The following is a 19,238-nucleotide window of genomic DNA, read 5'->3' as shown; positions in this document are numbered from 1 at the left end:
GGACACAATCCTGAGACACAATCCTGAGCTTGGCGTCTCTTCCAGCCCCATTTCCCCAGTGTCCTTGAGCACCTGCCCTGAGCCTGAGGGTTCCACTAGCAGACAGAGACGGTGGCACCAGGGTGAGCTCACACTTGGCCCCCCCTTCACACAGCAGGTGCTCAATAGATGCCCTCCTTTGCAGCCAGTCTTCCTGGCACCTACGGGGCTCTGAGTATCCTCCCTTCACTGCAGAGGGCCCCACTTCCCCGTTTTAGAGAATTTTTAAACCAAACCCTGCGCAGGCAGGAGTCAGGTGGGGTTGAATCTGACCTGGCCCCTCGCAAGGGAACACGGAGTCCGCAATGAGGGGTCTCCCTCTCCCTCTGCAGATCGGATTGTCTCCGGGGCCACTATCCACCGCCATTCACAGCCGGCAGAGTGCACCTTCCTGCACACCTGCTGGATGAGGCAGAATGGGGGCCAGTACCATGCGCAAAACACCGAAAACCAGCCGGCGAGAGGCGGCCAGGATGCGCTGCGCTCCGGGTTTCACATCTCAATCCCAGGGACTCCGCGTTTGGGCTCCCTGGCTGCGGTCACTCGAGTCGCTCTGCCGGTTCTGGGGTCGCGGGTGGGGACGGGCTGGGCCCGGACTGGACCCGAGGCGAGCGGCGCCGAACCCGGGACCGCCGGGGACCCTCGGCCGCCTAGAGGTGCCCGAAGTTAGGGAAACAAAGAGCGGATCCGCTGGACCGAGAGGAGCGGGCCGGCGCGTCCGGGGCCGCGGTGCTGGAGGGTGCAGGGGGCCGCCAGGAACCGGGAGCCACGCCCCGGGGCCGCCTGGGCGCAGCATTCCCACGGCCCGGCCTGAGATCAGCAGGTGTCCCCCTTCCAGGAGGCCGGCCGGGCCGGGGTCCCAAGGGTTAAGGCGGCCGGCCGCCCCTCCCCCGGCCTCCCCCGCCCCCTCCCCGGGGCGCGGGGCCGAAGCTCCCGGGCGGGCCGGGGCGGGGCCTGACGTCCGCGGGCGGAGCGAGCCGAGCCCGGCCGGGCGCCGCAGACCCGCCGGGCTCCCGCCTCGCCCGCAGTCCCCGAGCTGGAAGATGGCGAAACCGGGCGCGCGGCCCCGCGATTCCTGGGGCCCCGCGCCGCTGCTGCTGGCCGGACTGGCGTTGCTGGGCGCGGCGCGGGCGCGGGCGGCGGGCGGTGGCTTCAGCCTGCACCCGCCCTACTTCAACCTGGCTGAGGGCGCCCGCATCGCCGCCTCGGCCACCTGCGGCGAGGAGGCCCCTGCGCGCGGCGCCCCGCGCCCCACCGAGGACCTCTACTGCAAGTTGGTGGGGGGCCCCGTGGCCGGCGGGGACCCCAACCAGACCATCCAGGTGAGCGAGGGCGGGAGGCCGGGCGGGGGTGGTGGGGACGCCCGCGCGGGGCGAGCACCGGGCTCAGACTCCGGAATTCCAGCCCTACTAGGCGAAGAGCCCAGGTACGGACCGCGGCCGCCGCCCGTCCCAACGCCCCAGTTCTGCATTTCGGGGGACGGAAGGGACCCCAGCTCGGCCCTTCGGGTTCAGCCAGAGAAGTGCGCTTCCCGCCGGGAAGGCGGCACGCAACCGACCCGGGCGCGGCCGGCACCGGTCGAGTTCGGCAGCAGTGACGAGCTGGACGGGAGGGGCTGGTGCCTGGTCCCTGGCGGCCCCGAGTCCTGGGATCCCGGCGAGGGCGGGACTTGGCTTCCGTGGCCGGCTGCCTGTGGGGAGGGGGCCGACCGCTCCGCCTTCCTCCGGGACAGGCTGGAACCTGCTGGCGACGGGATGGGCCAGGGATGGGGGCGGAAGGGCCAGACACAGGAGTGCTAACTCCGGCTGGAGGGTTGAAGCTGTCCCCGCCGGGGTTTCTAGGGAGTCGGTAGGACCCTCGAGGTTGGAGGGGGACAGACAGAGGGGTTTTTAACTGGGGATGAGAGCTCGGAGGTGTAATCGGGGCATCTCTCTGCCTGGGGGCGGAGTAGGGCCTGCTCTGGAGGTTCCCTGACACTCCATGCAAGGCCCATCCTCCCATCCCTGTCCTACCTTAGGGAGAGTCTGGGGGCCCCAAGGCTGTTGTAACCTGAGCCTCAGCCTCCAGGGACTTGCTGCCACCTTCCTGGTAGGAGAGACTGGGGGAGGGAGGAGCCGTGATGGGGTGATGAATGAGGGAGGTACTGCTGGGGCCCCTTTACAGGGCCTGCCTGCCCACTCCCCTTGCCCCCCCCCAACCCCATGGGGGTGGATAGAAGTGAGAGGGGGCCCTGGTGCGGCAGTGTTGTCTGGGACAGAGTGTCACTTCCCTTGGGCTCCTGAACACACCTTTCTGGACTCATGCTCTTCTGCAAGCCCTGCCCAGCTGAGGGGGAGGTCTCAAGCCCACGTTTCAGGTGGGGAAACTGAGGCCTGTAAAGCCCCAAAGCAGACCAGGATCTGGCTAGGGTGAGCGGGGCCACCTGGACCCCTACCCTGGGCCCTTAATGTTTCTGGGTGACATCAGAGGGGCCAGGTCAAGAGGAGGAGCTTGTGGGGGGCTCCAAAGCTGCCCAGAGGGCCTGGCTAAGTGCCCGCCCCCAGATGCTCCCCGGAGATTTCACAGCTAATCAGCTCAGGCTCCAGGCCACCTCCCCCTGCCCACCTGTGCTGCCTGCCCAGGCCGTTGAGGAAGGGCTGCTTATTACCTCCTCACAGTGTTTACGGAGAAGGCAATGGCACCCCACTTCAGTACTCTTGCCTGGGAAATCCCATGGATGGAGGAGCCTGGTAGGCTGCTAAGAGTTGGACACGACTAAGCGACTTCACTTTCACTTTTCACTTTCATGCATTGGAGAAGGAAATGGCAACCCACTCCAGTGTTCTTGCCTGGAGAATCCCAGGGACGGGGGAGCCTGGTGGACTGCCGTCTATGGGGTCGCACAGAGTCAGACACGACTAAAGCGACTTAGCAGCAGCACAGTGTGTAAAGGAGCAGCCCAGGAGCTGGTGGCCTGTGCCCAAGGCCCTCTCCTTAGCTGTATGGCTTCCTCCTATCCCAGTCTCAGGCTCCTCATCTATAAAATGGGTACATCACGAGGGCCGCCTCACCTGAAGCCGTGAGCTTGGCCTGCCTAAGGGGCCTGGGAGGCAGTCTGTCACACAGTGACCGCTTGGCAAGTGGCCGTGGCCGTGGCGTTGCAGGCAAGGGCCCTGAGCAAAACTTGAGTCCTGCACTCCCAGTCTAGCAGGTTAGGACTGAGGCCTCACTTTAAAAGTCTGCAGTGCTCAGCTATGGCACCCCTGTTTGGAGGCTGCCAGCATGGCCAGAAACACTGATGGCCAGCCGTGGTCGAGTCACCGGACCTGCTTCCCCGTCCTCTTAGGGGACGAGGTCTCCTTACCACCCTTGCCTCTTGTTGGGTTGGTAAAAGGCCTTGTCTGCAAGCACCTTCTGGAGCTAAGTGACCAGGCCCACCTCTCCATCCTAAGAACCCAATTTTGTGGGTGGGTCAGGAGGGTCACATGGTCCACAGCTGCAAGCCAGCAGTTTCTGGGGTCCCCTGGAGGAAATGGGGCAGAAGCTGGCTGGGGGCATGCCACCCAGGGCACAGGATGAGCCCTGCTGTACATTGGGTCGAGGCAGTCCTGTGGGCAGCTGGGGCAGGCAGAGGGTAACTTGGGGATCTGGCCCTGTGACTTCAGGTGGGCACGTGAGATATTCTGGGCTGGCCCCAGCACTGCAGGGGAAGTCGGGGGCTCAGCTGCCAGCATGGTGACTCACTGGGAGGGGAAGTCCTTATCACTGCTCCTTGCTTCCTTGTTCTGTTCCCAGCAGGACCCTCTGCAGCGGAGGGGCGGAGGGAACCTCGTTTCCCCACCCCTCCACCCCCGGCTCCATCCACTGTGCGCCCACGTCAGGCGGCCCTGCTGTGGCCCCGACTCTCTGTGGACCTGAGCAGACATTTCCATTGTCTCCTTTGACCAAGGCAGTCTTCTTTGGAAGGCCCACCACCCCAGCCAGACGGCCCTACCCACCTCCTCTGAGAGCCCCACCAGGCCCCAGACAGCTTGCACACATGTGCTCCGTGTTTCCCATGATCGTCTCTGAGCCCACCCTCTGGGAGCTCTCACAGTCTGGGACCCGGAGCCTGGGTTCCTCCATGTGAGCTGGTGGTATGGCTTGTACAGATGGTGCCCCTCTTTTGGGTGTCCTGCCCATTGCTCCTGCTCCTCTGTGTGGCAGCTCTGGGTCATGACCTCAGGGATGCAGTTAAGAGCAAGGCAGGGGGAATTCTCTCATGGTCCAGTGGCTAAAACTTTGTGCTCCCAATGTAGGGAGCTTGTGTTCGATCCCTGGTCAGGGAACTGGATCCCACATGCTGCAACAAAAAGATCCAGTGTGCCACAAGTAAGACCTGGTGCAGCCAGATAAATAAATAAAATAAATATAAAAACAAGGCAGGTGCACGCCACCCCCTCGTCCCCTCTGCCCAGGGAGGCAGTAAATGAAGAATCGCCAACAGCCTCATGTGACAGAATAAATAAAGCAGAGTGGTGGGGGGTGGGGGGTGTCAGGTCAGCTTCTTGGGTGGTCCTACACAATGGGGCCCTGCTAAGGAGTAACAGCTGATCTGGAGATCAGGGTTCCAGGGCCATAGGGAGAGGGTAGAGGGGGGTCTCCCCAAGCACCCAACACAGAGGGTTCTGCTGCTTGGCACCCAGGCTGCCACCTCTTGGTCTTGCTGTCCTGGCCACAGGGTGGAAGCCGTGAGCAGGTGTGTCCAGGGGAGGCAGGGGCGCACCTTGCCTGGGTGGAGGCTGGGAGCTCTTAGGCTGCCAGGCCTGGGAGGGGGGACAGGGCATCTCCCACGCTCCCAACTCCTAGGAGGAGATCTGGCCCCCTGGGAGGCTGGGAGGGGTGGAGCAGCCACATTTCCCAGACGCAGCCTCTCTGGGCCTCAATCAGTGCCAAGTCTCCGAGGGCCGCCTTTGTGTGCGAAGGGACAGTAGGTCTGGTTTCCTCTGGGCTGGGGGGTTGGGCCTCCACTGGGCCAGCATCCAGGGCCCAGCACTGACCCCTACCCCAGCCTGGGCTTCCAGCACCTGCTCCTACCCCATGGGGACAGCAGGCCGGGATGGCGCTGGGAGCCCTTGTGTCCCCCGCCAGAGGACAGGGCCCCGGCAGGTGGCTGGACCGTGACAGAAGCAGCTGCCAGGCCCCGCATGGGATCCATTAATCCTGCAGTGGCTGCAGCAGGTGCCAGCATTACGCCCACTCTTCAGACAGGGCAGTGAGACTCAGCCGCTGCTGGGATCTGGCCGGGTCCCAGAGCTCGGAAATGGCAGAGCCAGCAGGTCCCGGCCTCGTCTGCCGGCTGCCCACGTGCCTGCCCTCTGGGGCCTCCCCACAGGCTGCCTCCCTAGAGACCCTGCTCCATGGCTCTGGGTGAGAGCCTGGCAGGGAGGTTTGAGGGATGGGCTGGTAGAGGTGGGGAGGAGCACACACTGGGCCTGGGCCTTCTGACTGTAGCCCTACCTTCCTCCCTCTTTAGGTTCCCACTGGGCCCCATCCTGTGCCAGACCTTCTAAAGCCCCCTGCAGTGGCCAGCTTTGTGGGGGAAATGACATGTGACTTGCCCCTTAGCCAGCCCTTTGCCCTTCAGCTCCAGTTGCACTGGCCTTCTTGCTGTTTACTTCTAGTTTGCTCTTCCTGCCCCAGGGCCTTTGCACAGCCAGCCCTTCTTCCTGGAGCATACCCTCTTTTATGGTGTAGGACTCAGATGCCGCCTCCTCAAGGAGGCCTACTGTGATTTCTCCACCTGCACTGGGTGCCCCTCCCCCGCCCACTCTCCTGTTTCCTCTATGGCAGGTGTGATCGTCTCTCACATGAGCTGTGTTGGCACCCAGTGTGTGTTTGCCAAATGAAAGAGTGAACGGCAGACAAGGCTCCGCAGGCTAGGGGTGGGCCCCGTGGGCAGGGGTGGGAATGACCAGAGAGGCAAAAGGTCACAGCACGCCTTGGCCATCTGACTACCTCTCCCCCACAGGGCCAGTACTGCGACATCTGCACGGCTGCCAGCAGCAACAGGGCTCACCCCGTGAGCAACGCCATTGACGGCACGGAGCGCTGGTGGCAGAGCCCACCATTGTCCCGGGGCCTAGAGTACAACGAGGTCAACGTCACCCTGGACCTGGGCCAGGTATAGTCCCTGTTCTGTCTGCTGCAGCCCTACCCTGTGTCTCTGGCCGAAGGGCTCCCCTTGGGGCATGGACTGGAAGGCGGGGTCTCCACCTAGAGTGGGCTGGGAGGCTGGGCTGGACCGGGCACGGACGGACTGCTTGTGGCAAGCTCAGCACGGACACAGACGTGGCAGTGGGCACCTTCCATTGTTTTCTCAGCATCCTCATGGTTCACAGCAAGGCGGGAGGCCAGATGGGGGGCTTTCCAGAGGTCACATGGAGAATTAGGGTGAGGGGCGCAGGGGGGCTGACACGGAGGTGGGGCTGAAGGCTGTGGGCCCTGTGCCCCTGGCCAGGCGCCCTGGTGTTTACTCAGAGGAATTCCTCCGCAGGGAGCCAGGCCCGCTGGGGAGTGGGAGGGGCTGCAGGAATGCACAGGCCAGCGGAAGTGGACATTCCTAGGATACCTGTGCTGCGGGGCCACCCAAGGGTTAGGTGTGCCCCCCCCAACTCCCATTCAGGCGGGCAGGAGGGTGTCAGGTATTTCCCCCTTTGGTGGATCTGGGCTGGTTCAGGCTCACACTCCCACTCCCCACAAGGTATCTGGCCTTGGAATCCTGGCCTGTGAAAGGGGCCAGCAGTCCCATCGCCTCCTTGGGTGGAGCGGGGTGGGGGTGGCAGGTTGATGAGGCCGAGCCCAGAAGCAGCCAGCTCTGGGCTTGCCTGGGCATCGGGCTCAGGGTTGATCCTGCTCGACCCCACGCTCACCCCTTCCCTGGTCACATGAGCCCAGGGGCCTGAGTCCAGGCCGGCTTAGCCACATCCTGGTGTGTGACCTGGTGGGTCTCTGCTCCTCCACTGGGCCTCCATCCTGCTCTCACCTTGAGGGCATCCCAGGAGAGGTGGGGACACATCTCCTGGAAGCCTGGCTGGGTGGGAGGCGGGCCCTGCAGGCGGGTTTAGTGGGCAGTGTTGGTTGCCTCCTGCCCCGACCTGGAGGCCTGGTGGGCAGGGGTTGGTGAGGGGAATGGGTTTGAGTCCCAGTAAGTGGCCTGGGAGTTCCAGGGGAATGGAGGGGTGGGGTTAGCTCTTAGGCCCTGGGAGGGGCTCCCTTCCTAGGCCCTGCAGGAGGCCCCTGGGCTGCCAGGTCTGGGGGGCGCCAGGCCCACTGCCCTTCAGCTCACTGGGCCTTCACCACACCTGTGCTCTCTTCCCTTCCGCTGGGAGCATGAGAGGGACCTCAGCAACCCTGTGTGCCCCAGGGTGCCCCTGTCTCTGGCACTGCCCTAGAGGGGTTGCCAGGGAGGGAGAGGGGGACATGGACTCTGCCACTGCCCTGGGGTCAGCAGGGGAGCTTGTGCTGAGCCACTAGGTCCTTCTCGCCCCTCCTCCTCTGTGGACAACCCTGGCCAGACTGGGGCAGGGCAGGGGTGCTCTCTGGGCACACAGTGGTCTGGCCTCCCGAAGCAGGTGGGCACAGTGCCCTCCCGAGGTGCAGTGGGTGGGGCCAAGGGGGAGCTCGGACAGTGCTAACACCACCCCACCCCCTCCCCATCTTTGTGGCCCCCTGCGCCTCGGTGTCTATCTGTGTAAGAGATGCGGAGGCAGGCGGGACATTTGCCCTGCAGACTGGACCTGCGCTGGGGCCACGGTTTCATTCTGTGTGCGTCTTGCCCACCAAGACTCGGTTTCCCCAAATGTAAAATGACACAAATGGGAAAGCGACCGTTTCCAGCCCTGCTTGTGGGAGATCGACTCTCCCACCCGCCGACTGCTCTTCCTCTCTCTCTCCCCGTCCTCTCTTTTTGTCACCCTCCCACCCATCCATCTACCCACCCACCGTCCCACTCATCCATCTACCCACCCACCCACCAGCCCATCCACCTAACATCTGTCTACCCGCCAACCCTTTGCTCTTCTCATGTCCCTACCCCTCCCTTCTTCCTTCTCCTCTTTATGACTTATGGAAGCCCCCGTCTTGGTTAAGGGGATGCCAGCCTTGGTTGGGGCTGGGGCCGGGGAGCCTAGGACGTGCCCAGTTGCGTGCTTTGGAGTTGAGTGGAGTGGAAGCACCCAGTGTCCAGCTCCGTGAAGAGAGAAAACCCTTTCCTAGGCATGTTTCTGAGCCACGGTGGAATTTCAGAGATGACTCCCGCGTTCACCACCTTCCCTTTAGGAAAAGGAGCTCATTGCCCCTTCCTCCCTGAGTCACTGCGTGACGACTGGGTCCCTTTGGCATACCCTGCTCGTGGGGGTTGGGGACAGAGACCAGGCTCCTCGTGGGCAGAGGTGCCCATGGGGGTAGGAAATGGGAGCTCTGGAGGATGGAGGGGGCACAGGCTGGAGTGCTGGGGGAAGGCGTTTTGGAGGCGCCCTCACAGCGACCCTGGGATCTACCTCCTCAAGTGCCCCCAATCTGGTCATGGGAGCAGCTGGCCTGCAGCCAGACTGAGGGTGTCCCGGGCAGGACCCTCCAAGCACACTGGCTGTGCAGGGGAAGAGAGGCCAGTGGGAGGGGCCTGGGGGTTCCCTGGCTTGGGGGCTGGGCCTTCCTTTGGGGCACAGGTCCCCCTGGGGTGGGGCTGGGTCTTCTGTCGGGAGGCAGTGAGTGGGCAATGAGGTTGGGCCCTCCCCCTGCGGCGGCTGCCAGGGGCCTTTGTTCTGGGATGTGAAGCGGATGCCCCAGGAAAGCGGGTGGGGGCGGGGCAGCTGGCCCTGGGCATCAGGAGGACTTCCTGCCCCGGGAGGCCAGGGAGGACTGCTGGCAGCTCCTCTTCCTCCTCACCCTGGGGGTGGGGCTGCGGCTGGTGCGGCCTGGTCCCTGTAGCGTCCATCTGTCCTGGGGCCTCGAGGAGTCTTCTGCCTGTCTCTCTTCATCACCTCTGACCTTCCCCAGGATGGGGCAGGGGTTACTGCACTCTATTCCCCCCATTTTGCAGATGGAGAAACCAAGGCCCCAGGAGTGAGGGCCTGGCCAAGAAGGGCGTGGAGAGGTCCAGGCCTCCACTTCTGCCCTGCTGACCTTGGCCAGGACCCCAGACCTGAGAGGACAGTCTGTGGGGCTGAGCCTGTGGGATGCAAGCCTCAGAGAGGGTCTCTGTGGCTGGAGACCGAGGGGGCACTGTCCCGAGTCCCAGCAGTGGCCTGCCTGGGGGTCCTCAAGGGGCCAGCCAGCGGGTTCTTGCTACCTCCTGTCTCCCCCTCTTGCCTGCCGCAGACTCCCTGTTCTGAGCCTCACCCTCTGTGTTCCCAGGGGGCCTTAGGGAGCTGGGCAGGGTGAGTAAGGGCTGGTTCTAGGGGGGAGTCCCCTCCCTCTCCAGATGCCCCCTGGTGGCCCAGTCATGGGGGAGGGCCTCTCCCCAGCAACCCCTACCTGTGGGCTCAGCCCTCACTCCTCAGATGCAGAGGCAGGTGAGGAATAGAGGTCCCCTCCCAGCTGTGGGCTGTGTTCTCTGCTTGTGCCCTGGGCGGAACAGCCCTTTGTCCCAGCCCTGAAAGGCCAGGCCTGGAGGGGAGGAGACTGGAGACCAGGTGAGGGGTACAGTGGAGGGCGTTTGGGCTGGCAGTGGGGTGTAGGCTGGGGGGTTGGGTGGGAGGCCAAAAGTGTTGGTTGGGAGACTGAAAATGCCAGGGTGAGGGGTCTGCCCTCCCTGAGGAACAGTGAGGAGGCAGGGAGGGCACCAGCTGCCCCTCCACCCCCACCACAGGGGGGTTGGAGCCCCAGTGTGGAGGAGAGGCTGGGCTGACTGTGCCTCGGGCCCTCCTCTGGACGTGGGCTGTGAGCACGTGCCTGGGCCTTGCTGCTCACGAGGGCCCCAGACGTGCTGGCTGCTTTGTGGTCAGGACCCCCTATGCAGCTCTACCCTGCCCACCCTGGTCCCGGGCTGTATCCCCTCTGAGCTGGTCAGTCTGGAGCTCCCTAGGCAGGCAGCCTGGCCTGCTGGGTTATGAGGTCACGGTCACTGGCCTGGCTGGCCAGGCCTAGCTGGGCTCTCAGCCATGTGGGCAGCGCCCCAGGAGGGTCAGCGGGGTTGCTCAAGGGAAGTGGCCGGAAGTATGGCTGAGGCCGGCCAGGCTCTGGTTACAGGTGTGGGGGTCTGGACCAGACACAGCCTCTTGGGATGGGCTCCCTGGTGGGGCGGGTTAAGAGCCTGGGGGTCTGGGACAGCCTCCCCAGGTTGAGTCTTCAGGCCAGCAGGGCCTGCCTGTCCCTTCTCTCCTTGTGGGAGCTGGGAGACCCTGCCTCAGCTCGTCCCTTGGCTTGAAGGACACAGGGTCAGAGGGGCTGCCAGGGGCTGGGACTGGGGGCCATTTGTCCTCTGCCCCTGCTGCCACCCTCCCCGGCCATCATGGCACGCAGCAACACTCCGGCCTCCTCATACTGAGCCCCCCAGGCTCCTTCTGTCTGTTTTTAAACAAACGCTATGGCGTTGGCTTCCAGCAACACAGCTCACACTGAAGTCTATAAACTGTTTGGGTGTTGGGGTCCTCTTGGGATAAACTCCACTTCCTATGGCCTGAGGCTGGCCATCTGGCCTGACCTGGGCCAGGCTGCAGGGGATGTGGGACAGAGACAGGAGCTCTGGTGGGGGTGGGGTGGGCCTGAAACCCCTCCCTTCAAGGCAGGGGCCCCAAGACAGCATATGGGTGGTGTCTGAACTCCCTCCCAAGCCCAGCTCCATTGAGGTGCTGGGCCACATGGGTGTTTGCCCTTCACTCTAGCTGGTGGGCTCCTATAGAGCTGTCAGATTGCCCAATTGCTGAAAATCCCCCTACTTGCTCCACTCTACACACTGGTATGTTGGGCACCTGGCCCCACAGTCAGGGCTCCTGGGGCCTCTGTGTGCCCACTCTATGTTTCCAGGTTTTATTTTTTTTTCTAGCAGTGGCTTTTCCACTCCTGTAGTGGCAGCCACGTGTGGCCTGTTTTCAGCTCCCCGTTGTGTGTTATGTGGATGGCCATTCTTATTTACCCAGCTGGGGGCCTGAGTTGATGTGCCCACTAGGCCACCCCCACTCCCCACCTCGCGCTGTGGCATTTATGTTTATCAAGGTTTCTAAATCGGGTCTCCAGGGAGAGGGCAAACCCAGGGTGCTGGCTCAACTAGATTCAGCACACAGGGCCCTGAGGCCAGTCCAACGGTCTGGGGTGGTGGTCCAGGAGGTCTGGGTGCCCCTGGGAACAAAGGGGGAGCTGGTCCGGACGCCTGGTCTAGGAGGGGCTTCCTGCCCCACCCGGCCCGGTTGGGACCCTGGCCCATCCCTGGGAATCAGCATGGGGCCCTGCTTCCTGTGGGGTCAGGCTGAGTCACAGGCTGCCTGGTGATTCATGCTGGCGGCCCAGCGGGTGGGGGCAGGGTGCTCCCTCCCCAGGACAGGGGCACAGGGCCTGGCTCGGGGCAAAGGTGGAGTGTGCTGGCTCTGATGACCTTGTGCTTCCAGAGGCTCCAGCATCAGCCATGTCCTTGGTACATGGGTGCCTGAGCCCAGGAGTCTTCCTGCCTGCTGTCCCCTCCTGCACCCCTGTCCCTGGGGCTATGGAGACCCCCTGGGGGTCTGCAGTAGCGGCTTCCTCTCTAGCCCTCCCTGTGTCTTCTGACTCCAGCCCATCCCTTGTTTGCCCTCCCCACCCCCCAATCTCTGCCTCTGGTGTGGCTCTGGGTGACCTCTGCTCGCCTGCAGGAACAGGTGGCCTCTTCTCTTTGGAGACTCTCCGAGTCTTCACACCCTTTCTTCAGGTCTTGCACCCTGACCCCCGGCCTCTGACCTCTGCTGTGTTTGTCCCACTACTCCCTGCCCACCCTGGACCATCTAGCCACTGAGGCCTGGGATGCACCCAGGCTCTCCAGGCTCCGCCTCCCGCTCTAGGCAGCGGTCACAGGGCAGACCCCCTCCTGGCGAGCCTGGCCCTCCGAGGTCAGGCTGGGTGGGGGGTGCTGTGGCTGAGAGGCGGGTCCGGCTGCTGTCCTGGAGACGTGCCTGCCCCAGAATAGCCAGATTTTTAAAAATAACTCAGGAGGCTTTTGTTTGGCTTTTGCTTTAAAAGACTTTTTTCCTTTTGCGCAGAGCTCTGTAGCAGCGGGAAAGGTCAGGGGAGCTGGCAGCTGAGCAGAGTGGAGCGGGCGGGGACGGCGTGGGGAGGGCCGTGTCCAGGGAGGCCAGGGGTCTGCACTCGCTCCGGGTCATGCCCGGGGCGGCTGTGCGGCTCCCCGAAGCAGAATGGGGACAGATGGGAGAGCTGAACATATGCCGTCCCGTCCCTCCAGCCTGCTGTGACAGTGAGACAACCAGGTGGACAGATGGACAGAAGGCAGGGGTCTTCCTTGGAGCACACCCAGAGGGCTGGGCCTTGCGCAGGGTTGGGGGGGGTTAGTTTTCATTCTGCCCCTGTCCTGCCTGATTAGCATCTTCAAGTCAATATTTGTGCAAGTGCTCTCAGCTGGGAAAAATGTGTGCAGCCCGCCGACCTGGGGGAGGGACCAAGCTGGCCACGGAGGGTGCAGCCTGGTGGCCTCGCTCAGGGAAAGGCGGGGGTGGGCCCCACGGGGCTCGGAGCAAGGCTTTAATCTCTCTGGGGGCTTTCTGTGGCAGCCATGCTGCCGCCCCCAAAACAGCCTATGTTCAAGTCCAGTGCACACTGAGGCCCCCACTCTGCCGTGTCCCCCTTCCTCATGAAGACCCCTCCTGGCACAGGGGCTGTTTGCGGTCCCCAGGGCTTCCTGGAATGCCTGAGGGGTTGGCCAAGGTGCCTGCCAAGTGTAGGGTCTGTACCCCCAGAGGCTTGAGCCCTTCCCCTGACTGGGCAGGGCCAAGTGGAAGATGACCTCAAGGCCTGGCAATGGGTGAATAGGCCCTCACCCCCTACACACGCCCTGGGAAAGGCCTCTCCCTGCAAAGCCAGGCCTTCCCAGAAGGGCAGGGTTAGGAATGGGCGTGTCTCAGGGTCCTGGGATCTCACAACCCCCGCCCCCTGCCCCACCCCCCACGCCTGGATTCTAGGCGCTGGTCTCCTGAGGGCTGGGCCCTGAGCGGGTCCGTGGTCCCCTCACTGTCCGAGGGGTTACCATAGCAGCTTCAGGTTGACCAGGGGAGGGGGTGACTGTGGGCATTGGGCAGCCCTGGTGGGGACCCCTGCTCTGTCCCTAGGCTTGGGGCCTGGCTCACTGACAGACCAGCTGGTTCCAGAGCAGTGGACACTGGAAGGGGCCTGTTCCCCTGGGCTGGGCAGGGCCTCACTGAGGGGACAGTGAGTGGCCTGAGGTGCGACGTTGCCCTTGAGGCTGGTGAGCAGTTCAGAGCCCACCTGTGAGCAGGTCTGGCATGGGGGTGTGACTGAGGGCCCCGAGGGGTGGGGCGGGCATTGTCCATGGGTGGGGTGCTCACTAGCTGTGTCTCTGCCCTTCGTCTAGGGCCTCAGCTCTCCCCGTGTACAGACTGGGCACCGGGTTCTCCGCCGGCCCTGCCCAGGTCTCCTTGGAGCCCAGACTTTGCACATAGAGAGCGTTCAGAAAATGGCACCTCATCTTTGGCTTTGGGGCAGAGGTGGGGGAGGAGAAGGGGTCATTGGCCCTCTAAGCTGAGGTCTGGGGCACGGGACAGGGGGACATCCAGGGATGCCGACCTCTGGCCCAGAGGAGAGAGACAAAGGAGTGAGGTCAGATTGAGACCCATGCCTCTGGATGAACAGCCTCCCCCGTCCCCCTGGCCATGTGCTGCCCCAACGGCTTGGCCCAGCAGAGCTCCAACTTCTGACTCCTGGGTTGGCAGGGTCTCCCTGGCCCAGCTTTGGAAGGTCCTGTGTTTGTCTCTTGGGGCCTTGTGCCAGTGGCAGGCAGAGGCTGGGCCCTGATGGATCCTCGCTGCCTGCCCCTGTGGCTGGTCAGTGAGTGAAATGTGCAGGTCCTGAGTTGGCTCTGAAGATGATGGGGTCACCAGGATGACTGTGACAGGGGCCCCCATCCAGGGCAGGGGTTTATCGGCCTGCTGTGCAAGGAGGCCAGGCTCCTGGGAGCTTGGGACATCACCTGGCCACCTTCCCAGGCCAGCCACCAGAGCTCTGGGGACAGTGGGATGAGCTTCTGCCATCACTTGGCCCAGCCCCACTGCCTGGGCCCTGTAGACAGGCTGCCTGCGTGTGGGCCCTGTCTGACTTCAGCCCCCATCAGGCTTGTGTGCAGCCTCAGCTGGGGTGGGGCTGGGGAGGGGGTGCGTCTGAGCCCTAAGTCACCCTCAGGCTCAAGAGGGGAGCCCTCCAGAAATGCTGGGTTCTGCTGGTCATCTCTATGTCCCCAGAGCAGGTCTCAGTGGCTCCAGGCTGGCCCGCAAGCCAAGGAGCTGCTCCCTGAGCTAGCTGGCCCTCTTACCTAGGTGTGTCTGGCCCCTGAGGGCAAGCCCACAGATATCCCCTGGAACCTCACCTCACAGGGTGGGGGCAGCCCTCCAGGTGTTTGGGGGCCCCACATGGCGTGGAAGGGATCTCAGGGGTGTTCACCCACCATCCGGCAGGTTTTCCACGTGGCCTACGTGCTCATCAAGTTTGCCAATTCCCCTCGGCCAGACCTCTGGGTGCTGGAGCGGTCCACAGACTTTGGCCACACCTACCAGCCCTGGCAGTACTTTGCATGTGAGTCTCCCAGAGTGAGGGGCTGGCAAGGGGGGATACCCTGGGTGAGTGGGCTGCCAGTGCTGTGCTCTCAAGGCCTCTGGATACCAGGCCTGCCCTCACGCCCGGCTTCTAGGTGGGCTGGGCTGTGGGGTGCATATTCCTGAAGGCAGCTGGGGGTTCAGGGCCTTGCGTCCGTGACATGGCACTGCTGGGTCCATCTCCTAGCTCGCTGTGGACTGGCCTTATGCTCCAGCAACTCCCAGGTGGCAGAGGCCACCAACTTAGCTGCCCCATCAGGAGAGCACGGGGGCCCTGCGCCCCTGCTCACTGGTTGGCCCTGCCACGTGCCACCCTGACTAATCATGTCCACATGGCTCCAATTGGGTGGTCCTGGAACTTGTGTCCCCCTCAAGCTCCAAAGCCCAAGAGTGAGTGCAGGGCAACCCTGTGAAGGACAGTCAGGATGGGTGCCCCAAGGCTGGGGTTGGGGAGGGACACACAAGGGGACACTCTGCAGAGAGAATGGCAAAGGCCTGGATGGTCAGCTCACCAAGGGTGGGCAAGTTCAGAGCCTCCCGGCAGGGGCACCCTGGATCCTGAGGCGCCCTCTGGAGGAAGCTGCGATGTGCTCCACGCTCTGTTCAACAAAACCCTGAGGGTGGCCGCGATGCTGCATTCCTGTTGATGCTTCCTCCTGGCTGAGGCCATGTGGCTCCGTGAAGACAGGGCGCCCAGGGCAGCAGGGCACTGCCTCCTCCGAGGGCTCCCCCAGAGCGCCGAGCGCTCACCCTCGGCATTTCCGTAGCCTCCAAGAGGGACTGCCTGGAACGGTTCGGGCTGCGGACGCTGGAGCGCATCACGCAGGACGACGATGTCATCTGCAGCACCGAGTACTCCCGGATTGTGCCTCTGGAGAACGGCGAGGTGGGCCGGGCGGGACGGCGTGGGGCATGCGGTCTGGCGGTCAGTGCCGGCACCATGCCCCTGCCTGATCTGCGTCCATCCTCAGATCGTGGTGTCCTTGGTGAACGGGCGCCCAGGTGCTATGAACTTCTCCTACTCGCCGCTGCTGCGTGACTTCACCAAAGCCACCAACATCCGCCTGCGCTTCCTGCGCACCAACACGCTGCTGGGCCACCTCATGGGCAAGGCGCTGCGGGACCCCACGGTCACCCGCCGGGTGAGCGGGCGGGCGGGCGGGCCGGGCTTCGGGGCAGGTGTGGGCGGGGCCCCGTGGAGCTGGTCCTGCTATGGGCGGGGCCACGGGGCGGGGCTGCTGTGGGCGGGGCCACGGGGGCTGGGGCTGCTATGGGCGGGGCCACCTGGGCTCAGGGCAGGAGTGGGAGGCCACGCGCTCACGTTGCGGGCCCTGCACAGTACTATTACAGTATCAAGGACATCAGCATCGGCGGCCGCTGTGTCTGCCACGGGCATGCGGATGTCTGTGATGCCAAAGACCCCACAGACCCCTTCAGGTGAGACCTGCAGCTCCCTGGTCATCCCCCCATCTCGTGCTGAACCTGAGGGAGAGGAGGCCTGGTTTCATCGCCCCTACACTGGCCCCTCGCCCCTCGTTTCCCCGTGGCCTCAGTTTCCCCGTGTGCACAGTGAGGTGGAAGGGTAGGGCCTAGTGTCTGGCTTGGGCCTCTGCCCTGCTGCCCACAGAGGTGGAGCCTTACCTGGACCTGTGACCCAGCTGCTCCTCTGGTGGAAACCCCAGAGGTGCAGGGGAGTCTGAGGGAGGTAATTGCCTGAGGCTGCATGTTCCTGCCCTCTGGGGTGAGGGGAGCTCTCCCACCTTCCTTGAGGACACAGATTATACACTCCCTGCTGCCCCACCCTGACCCCCATCCTGGACACAGGCAGGGGCCGAGGCTCAGGACAGGGAGCAGCCCAGAGACCCCCCCCTCTGACACGCTCAGCGGGGACTCTGAGCTCAGCCAGTAAGGCGGAGCTCAGGAACCTGCGTCTTTAACAAGCTGCCACTGGTGCTATGTGCCTAAGTGGCTCCAGCGCCATGAATTCAGCAGTGAGCACTCAGCTAAATTATCAGCTGGAGCCTGGCACTAGGCCAGCTCTCCTCCGGGCTCGGCAGTGGATTCGTCTGTGTGTTCACGCCTCCCTCCCTCATTTTCCTTTCCCTCTTACCTCCCTCCCTCCCTCCCTCCTGTCCATCAGCAGCTGTGTGTGGAGTTAACACATGCTGGGCTGTTTTCCTGCTCCAGAGGCACAGGTGGGCTTCCCGCCCCACCCCAGCAGCCCCTGTTCTGGGCAGGCAGGAAATGGGAGGCCTGTGCCCAGCGCAGGGGTCCTGGCAGGGCTGAGGGCTCTGGGGCATAAAGCAGGTCCAGGGCTGGACAGGCGGTGCTGGAAGAGGCAGCAGAGCCTGCCAAGGGAGCCTGAGGCCAGGCTCCTGCAGCCCCCAGCCCTTGCTGGCCACCTCCTCCTGCTGCTTTCCTCGCCTTGAAATTGTGCAGCCCCCTCAATTCTGGGGTTTATCGCTGTGTCCACATCCTAGTTGATAGGGAGGTGGATGAAGCCCAGACAGTGCAGAAGCTCACCCCTGTTCTCATAGTCAAAAAACACTAAGAGGTGAACCCTAGACCTCCTCAGGCATGGCTGATGGGTCTGCAGCGGGAGGGGTATGATCACACTGGTGCAGGCCCCCAGAACCCGTGTGGTCCATGCAGCCTCAGTGTGGCCCTGGGTGAGGATTCCTGCCCACAGCTTCAGGTGCTGAACCCAGATGCAGTTGGTTGCTTTGGGAAATTAAGTGCCAAGTGGGACTCGTGATGGTTGTTTAGGGCGCCAGCTGGGCGGCCAGATCAGCTCCAGAGGAGAGGCAGGCCTGCCCGTGCCTGTCGGGAGGGCGTCGGCATCCGCCCTGACTCACCTGCACCTGGGCATGAGCAGAGCTCTGCTCACCCTTCAGAACGTGTGGGGTGTCTCTCCCAGAACCGCGAGTGCTGACACCCCTCGCTCACCCATGCCCCACAGCGTCGGCCTGTTGTGTCCTCCCTGCGTTCTGTCTGCCACCTCCTCTGCCTCTTCCATGAGGGCTCTGCCCTACCAGCTGCTCTTCTCTGCCCCTCAGCCTCTACCACCATCACCTCCACCCCCACCTGCATCCTCTCTGCCCTCTCTACCACCATCATTCTGAGTGCTGACTACCTGCCCCATGTGCCCAGCCCCCAGTCTCTCTTCTCCACCCCTCGGTTTGGAAGACACGTGTTTTGTTTCTGTTGTGTCTTAGTCTATTCAGGCTGACAGAATGCCAGAGGCTGGGCGGCTTATAAACCATGCAGACTTATTCCTTACAGTTATGGAGGCACCTAAGGCCCTTTTCCTAGTTCATAGGTGACTGTCTTCCAGCTGAGTCCTTGTAGTGTGGGAGGGGCGAGGGAGCTCTCTGGGGTCTTTTTATTTTTATTAAGATTCTTTTTTGTTTTAAAGCATTTTATTTTTGGCTGTGCTGGATCTTTGTAGCTTCTTGGGAGCTCTCTCTAGTTGCAGAAAGCGGGGTCTATTCTTAATTGTGCTACTTGGGCTTCTCATTGTTCCAGAGCACAGGCTCTATGGCACATGGGTGCAGCAGCTGCTGTGCTGGCTGAGTTGCCCCACAGCATGTGTCCTTCCGGAACAGGGATTGAACCTGTGTCCCCTGCTTTGGCAGGTGGACTGCCAACCGTTGGATCGCCAGGGAAGTCCTCTTTGGTGATAGTTTAGCTGGTTGTAGAATTCCTGGTTAATGGCTATCTCTTTCAACACTTAAATGTCATTTCACTGTCTTCTGGGTTATAATCTTTAAAGACTCTCTTTCTATGGTTTCAACCTGATTGCTCCATGAAGTGAAGTTCCTGGGGTGCAGCCCTGCTGCTGGTTGCATCGACTGACCCCATTGGGTTGTTTCTGTGCAGGTTTTCAATAGGGCTTCACCTGTGTGGTGACCATGTGCCCTAGATTGGGAAGAATCCCTCCAGCGTGGTTTTCCAAGGACTTTTGACAGATGCCCTAATCTTTGTGTTAATTTCCTGGTTAAGGGGTACACTGACAGTGTTCAGTTCAGCCACTCAGTCGTGTCCAGCTCTTTGCAACCCAAAGAACCATAGCACGCCAGGCCTCCCTGTCCATCACCAACTCCTGGAGTCCACCCAAGCCCATGTCCGTTGTGTCGGTGATGCCATCCAACCATCTCATCCTCTGTCATCCCCTTCTCCTCCTGCCCTCAATCTTTCCCAGCATCAGGGTCTTTTCCAATGAGTTAGCTCTTTGCATGAGGTGGCCAAAGAGTTTCAGCTTTAGCATCAGTCCTTCCAATGAACACCCAGGACTGATCTCCTGTAGGATGGACTGGTTGGATCTCCTTGCAGTCCAAGGGACTCTCAAGAGTCTTCTCCAACGTCACAGTTCAAACGCATCAATTCTTGCAGCACTCAGCTTTCTTTATTGTCCAACTCTCACATCCATACATG

General features: G+C 62.6%; 1 protein-coding gene across 2 annotated transcripts in view; it reads left to right on the top strand.

The window, feature by feature from the left end:
* The first annotated feature begins 945 nt into the window (after positions 1-945).
* Positions 946-19,238, top strand: part of LAMA5 (laminin subunit alpha 5) — a 51,779-nt gene continuing 33,486 nt past the window's right edge. The window contains exons 1-6 of one of the 2 annotated variants that reach the window (XM_086332793.1): positions 946-1,361; positions 6,029-6,181; positions 14,667-14,784; positions 15,572-15,690; positions 15,776-15,946; positions 16,144-16,241. In XM_086332793.1, coding sequence (XP_086188919.1) covers positions 1,083-1,361; positions 6,029-6,181; positions 14,667-14,784; positions 15,572-15,690; positions 15,776-15,946; positions 16,144-16,241 — 938 coding nt within the window. In that variant the 5' untranslated portion in view covers positions 946-1,082. The remainder of the gene's footprint in view (positions 1,362-6,028; positions 6,182-14,666; positions 14,785-15,571; positions 15,691-15,775; positions 15,947-16,143; positions 16,242-19,238) is intronic. The other variant, XM_086332792.1, reaches the window with a different exon arrangement.

The sequence above is a fragment of the Bos grunniens genome, chromosome 13, assembly GCF_055505025.1.
Source record: "Bos grunniens cultivar Pamir isolate PY7600 chromosome 13, Bosgru_T2T1.0, whole genome shotgun sequence".
NCBI lineage: Eukaryota > Metazoa > Chordata > Mammalia > Artiodactyla > Bovidae > Bos > Bos grunniens.
The sequence above is the reverse complement of the archived record's forward strand: the minus strand, read 5'-3'. Positions and strand labels throughout refer to the sequence as shown.